Source organism: Melospiza georgiana, chromosome 29 (assembly GCF_028018845.1).
Source record: "Melospiza georgiana isolate bMelGeo1 chromosome 29, bMelGeo1.pri, whole genome shotgun sequence".
NCBI lineage: Eukaryota > Metazoa > Chordata > Aves > Passeriformes > Passerellidae > Melospiza > Melospiza georgiana.
This window is the reverse complement of record NC_080458.1, coordinates 685,674-691,765: the sequence shown is the minus strand read 5'-3', so window position 1 is coordinate 691,765 and position 6,092 is coordinate 685,674. Positions and strand designations below refer to the sequence as shown.

The 6,092-nt window shown below is 50.9% G+C and overlaps 1 protein-coding gene across 1 annotated transcript; it reads right to left on the bottom strand.

Moving 5' to 3' along the window:
* Positions 1-276: 276 nt before the first annotated feature.
* On the bottom strand, positions 277-5,734 carry LOC131094387 (cell division cycle protein 20 homolog). Its single transcript, XM_058041981.1, is given in 11 exon segments — positions 277-452; positions 758-875; positions 1,047-1,172; positions 1,282-1,513; positions 1,855-1,949; positions 2,269-2,465; positions 2,821-2,949; positions 3,874-3,970; positions 4,602-4,735; positions 5,275-5,483; positions 5,532-5,734. Coding segments are annotated over 11 exon segments (1,716 nt in total).
* Positions 5,735-6,092: the final 358 nt, after the last annotated feature.

Sequence of the window (6,092 nt, the reverse complement as noted above, 5' to 3'; positions counted from 1 at the left end):
CTTAGCTGGGACAGAAACAGAAGTACAGCCCTTGCACAGCATCCTTCTGCTAGGCTGTGCTAAGCTCAGGGGCCTGTAAACTGGCCCTTAAGACCTAGGTCTCCACTCCTTGCCCAGATCCCCAGCCTCAGGGAGAAAGACTTTGGTTTAGGAGCCATGGCTTTTTCTTCCATCAGACTCCATTAAGAAAAAGTCAAGTTAAGCAGTTCATTAACATTTAAAATACTGCACAGTGTGTAAACCAAATATCCCCCTCCCCACAACAATCCCATGCTCTCAGCGGACGCTCTGGTGAAGAATACTGCTTTTGGCACTGTTTGCCTTCTCCTTCTTCTTCTTTATGGGATCCATCTCAAAACAGCGGCAGATCTGCAGTGTTTCATCAGCAGCTGCTGAGGCCACTGCTGTACCATTAGGGCTCATGGTCAGGTTGAAGATTCTATCAGTATCACCTGAGGAGGAGAAGGAATGTGCAGTCAGGGCTGAGCTGATCAACACATGCACATTTACTCCTGTATGTTCCCATGAGCCCTGCCAGCTTGCATAGCTGTCTCCCCAGTGGCTGTGGCAGCATGATTTCAGACCCCAAGCACACATTTGGATCAATGGTATCTCTTCCACAGCCCTGTGGGCATGCTTTACTCCTAGCAGCATGGCCCCGGATACTGTCCTGGTATCAGTGATGCTGCAGGCTCCAACCAAGGAGTGCATCTGTCTTCAACCTCTGACAGCCCCCACCCAGGCCCTGTCCACCTACCTTGCAGCTCTGCAACCTTGGTCATTGTTGGATACTTCCATATGACCAGCTGATTCTGTGCAAAGCCATGGCCTGAAATGAGCTCCTTGTAGTTTGTTGACCATAGGATAGAAGTCACCTGCAAAGAGGCAGTAACACAGGTGAGACAAGGTGCTTGTGCTGATGCTCACCACTTGGAGGCAAGCATTGTCCCCCTCCTTCCCTGTGCCTCTGGGCCTGAGGAGCCAGCAGCTCTGTGGAGGTGTGCTGCCAGAAGGTGTTTGTCTCCAAGACGATGTTCATCTCTCACCTGGGAAAGGGTATCAACAGCACTGAGGCAGGCGCCAGAACACACGTTCCAGATGCGGATATGTCTGTCTCTAGTGCCACCTCCAGTGGCTGGAACATTCATCTGCCATGGGCACCATGCCACAGCCTGAGAGAGGAGAGTTCATTTTAAAACATACAAGAGACAACCTGCACCCAGCCAGTGCTGCATACCTGCTTTGCACACACTTATCTGCCCGTGGCAGCTCTGTGCTCACCTTGACAGCACCCTGGTGCTGAGTGAAGGTCTGTACAGGAGCAAAGTCACCACCCCCACCTTGGGTGCATGGCCAGACGTTCGCCAGATTGTCATTGCCACCACTGGCCAGGTAGCGGCCATCCAGAGACCATCTGAGTCCGCACACCTCGTGTGTGTGGCCAGCAAGGGCGGCCACGTGATGCTCAGCCACTCAGACATCGTGGTGATGGATGTGCCCAGTCCGTGCACCACTGCAGAGAGAAGAGAAGGCTTGCAGGGTCAGGCTGCACATTTTCACCCAAATCCATTTTTGTTGTTGCAAGACTGCTATACCTGCCACTGGGTTTCAACCAGTGTTACCAGCAACACAGGTCTGTTGGTGTGAGTGAAACACCCACACAAGCTCTTTACAACTTCAGCACAAATTGCAAGACAGGAAAGAGGCCTTCTCCTCACAGCCCCAACAGATAAGGCTGAGTAAGAATCCCAAGCCAGGACAAACTTCTCTCTGCCATCCGTAACCCATGCCAAACATAGATTGATGGATAGGAGTTTGCAACAACTGGAAACTGCCCTTGACCCACTGCTTTACCTGGAGAGGATGTAGCTGTTCCAGCTGAGGGTTCCCACACAGGCACAATGGCTGGTCATGGTTTGGAGATGTTTCTGCTGCTCAACGTCCCATAGCTGGAGAGGCAAAGCAAAAAGTTCTTCAGAAGAAACCCAATCCTGTTTCTATGCCCTAGGAACCTCACTGCACAGGCTCTGGCATTCAGCTTTCTCAGTAAGGAAACAGAGAAAGTGTGTATCTCATGACTATAGCACAGAAGGTAACGCTGCTTATCAGAAAACCCCCAAACCAAACCCTGCCTTGCACACTGGGCAGTTCCACCCCACACCAGGGAAGACAAGTCAGGTGCATGGCATCCTTCCTCTGCCAGCCAAGGTTTTGTCCCCAGTTCTGTCAATCCCTTGAAAACACCTCTAGTTTTACTCTTGCATTCACCTGAACCTCAGCACTACTTGTGCCAACAACAAGGTAGTCTCCATCTTTAATCCATGACACAGAGGAAATGTAAACATCTGGATGCTCCATCTGCAGCAGGGGGATAATCTCCCTACTAGTGTGATTCCACAGATAAACAGTGTCATCCAGAAGCACTGCCAGGAAGTTCTGGGAGCTCCAGTCTATGAGAGTCAGATCTACACTTTGAAAGAGAAATGCAGGTCACACCATGCTTGGCTAGAGAGCCCTGCCCTTCACCCGTGCTGCTGCAGCAGGTGTGGGTGCACATGTGCACACACACACGTGCAGGTGAGGGGGAGCCTTCTGAGTGTCACTATGCCCAGCTGCTGGGGCCAGGTACCCTGCTCCAAGGCACCTACACAGTGCCCTAGACCACTGTCCCTGTAAGGCCACACAGGGACACTCCAGAAGTGGTCTGTGCTAGCCTGGGTACACAAAATAATACAGACAGCCCAGTTACACTGTCCTAGGAACAGCAATCCAGTGCAAAATGTTCTGGATGCCCAGCACTCAACCCCGTAGCCTACTTACAGTAGTCGTTGAACATCTCTGGTGCATCCAAGACCCGTTCTGGCTTTAAGGGAATATATCTGCTCTTCTTCCTGCTGAATCCAGGTGCCATTTTCTGACTGTAGAGCACTTTCAGGTTATTCTGATAGTCTGTGTGCAGGGGAACAGGTTTGTTAACCTGAGTTAGTTTCCTCCCAGCTGAGTGCTGCTCACCCACCTAGGAATCCCTTGGAGTGAAAATGAAGTCGTAAGAGAAACACTCACAAGCCTGCAGTGCACTAAAATCACTGGCAGTATGAACTGCTGAACAGGGGTGAGCTACAATTTCCTCATTCATGGAAACAAATTTAACAAACACTTGGGTTTTTGAATCCCATTATATTTAGTTGCAGTTTAAGCTAGAAAGTGCAGAGAGTTTTGGTGCTCTTACAGACTTCATGAATGTTTGGAACCTGCAGTACAGGTGACTGTCACTGACATCTTTTCATAAAAATCCTTTCTTTAGGATTTTTCTCCCTTCTGAGAAGCTGTGGCCTCAGCAACAAAATGTAAACAATGGTTATCTGCTGCTGTGGAATGCAACAGGTGGATGCGTGATTGGTCTCGGGTGAATGTTTGGATTTACTGACCACTCACAGCAGAGCTGGGTCTCACCCTCTGCTGAGACACAGCCCTTTGTTTATTCATTCTTTTTCTATTCTTAGCTTAGCTAGCTTCTGAGAACTTTCCTTCTATTTCTTTTAGTATAGTAACAATGTAATATATATCATAAAATAATAAATCAAGCCTTCTGAACATGAGGTCAAGATTCTCGTCTCTCTCTTCACCCTGAAGACCCTTGCAAGCCCTGTAACAGGTGACCAACTGGCAGTCATAGCACCTCTCCTAAATAAATTCACTATAACTGTTACGCCCTCCCTCGACCTCAGGAACCTTAAGAAAGGAGACTCCAGCCTGTACAGCTCTCAGAAACCAGTTGATTTCTCCTGTGACCACACACAGAGCCTCTGTGTTGCTGTTCCCCTGACCTGATCTCTGCTGCTGATTCAGCTCACACAGACTCCTGTATCATACCTTCTGGAGCATTCTCTAATTTTCCACTGAGGTGGAGGATCTTTGCCTCTTCTACATCAAAACCATTCAGATGCACTGCCCAGGCTTTCTGTTGCTCCTACAGAGACAAATCACCCTCAGTGCAATGCATTTAAAACAATTCCCACACTGCAATTTAAACAGACACCTAAGTCCCTTTCTCTTAGAATCTGAAGATGTTTGACTGTGCTGCAAGGGTCAGTCACACAGAGGCAGGTCAAAGCAATTTTTCCTCAGACTTTCATATATTGTCCTGCTCACATTTTCACACAATGGCAAATCCAGTGTTATTGCCAGTGGGAAAAGCCACAGCCACAAAGTGACCAAATGCTTCATAAACAGATTTCAGAACATAGTGTAAAACATTCCAGAAGTGTTCCCTGTGGAGACATTGTCCTAGAATAGCTACTACCAGCAGTTTCACTCTGCATGGGCTCACAGCTTTGTGTTTTTGTTGCCTGCTACATTTTAACCCCTCATTAGTCAAAAGCTAAATTTTGCTTCCAGAAGCAGCATAGGTTTAGAGTGCATGGCAGTCTCTACAGCTTCAATCGCATCCTAGGCTCCTGAATCCCAGAGCTGCAAGTAGTGATGGCTGGGACTTGTCAGTCCCGTGTGCCCACTTGATAGAACCTATTGTTCACTGCTCTGTAAAGGGGCAGGAAGGAGTAGCGGTTGTTTAAGTAATTGTAACTTAGCAACATGCTCACCTTCTTGGTAGGGGAATCCTCCGCAGGGTCATTCTTTTTGCTTAGGAGGAAATTTGCCATCTCCATCTGCATAGTGCTGCGGTTGGGAATGTAGCAATCCCCCCCAGCCTTTTTGGGGGTGCTTTGAATTTTGGATCAAGATTTATGTGCATTCACATATGAAAATATTGTCTTACAGCTATTTAACAGCCTGTATTAGAGCTTTCACGGGAGTAAACCCAACACTCTTCCACATCACACCCACCACACAAGTAGGACTCTGAGGTCTCATGCCACCCAGTCACAACTAACTTATATTTTCCTCCCTGCCACCAAGTTGGTTAGGGACTGTGTGCACTTGGGTCTAGTGCAACAATTCCAGAGTCCAGAGATAAGGGGAAGATACAAAAACGCTCACAGGATGTAAAGCTGTCAGCTGACAGTCCCCCCCCACACTCATCCTAGCATACAGCTGTGCCAGCAAGGCTCAGCTGGGTGAACAGCAGCTCGCCAGCCCCAGTGCTCAGAGCTCTGCCCCTCATGCTGGCAAGGAGGTGGGTGGCTGTCAGGAGCACAGCCCACCTCCTCCTGCCTGAGCAGCAGCCGGTAGGGCAGCGTGGCAGGGAGCCAAAGCCCTGTGGCTACGGACAAGCAGCCTGGGCGAGGCTCCCGCACTCAATCTCTGCTGCTGGTGGCCGGCGCTCACCGGCTGTCGTGGACGGTGTCTTGCTGGAGCTGTGGGAGCGATTGGCCGGCTTCATGGGCGACACGCTGACGGGGCTGGGCCCGGAGCATCTCTCCTTGGCCTTGCGCTGCCATCGCGCAGGCGGTGCGTTCGGGATCAGCGTGTCCAGCTTCAGCAGCCCGTGCAGGTCTGCCTCCAACAGGACCTGCGCCGTGGTCCTGCAGGCAGGCGGGGTTAGCCGTGCCCACCGGCCGGGCTGAGCCTACTCCGAAAGCCCCGCCGGCCTCCCCACCACCGGACCGTGCAAGCGCTCCGGCCGCTCCTCCCCGCCAACGCACACCCCCACTCTCCCCAGCCACTCCTCGGGACACTCCGTCAGCCGATACGCCCTCCCTCCGCTCCTCGTGGGTCCTTGATCAGCCGGCACCTCTTCCAGCCGCTCTTTGGGGCTCTCTCGGATAAGCGACATTCTCCCTTCCCCTGCCTTTCAAGGGCAATCTCGTCCCTGCTCTTTCTCTTCCCCACTGTGCTTTGCCTCTGCCCTGTGCCCCTGGGGCTGCTCTTGTCCAGGCAGCCTCAGTAGGAGCCAGCACTGGCTGCAGCCCCAAGGGGCCCCCCAGGACAAAGCCCAGCAATTAGGAGGCCAGTGAAAGCTCTGGGCAGCAGCAGAACCCTCAGCAGAGTTCTTTAAACAATCATGGACTGGCCACACCTACACTGCAGCCTCACTGGGAATGTTTTCTATGTACAGTAGACTTTCAAAAGAAGCTGTTTGAGGGAAAGGTGAACTAAACACTCACTGTCTTCTCTTCAAGTAAGTCCAAATT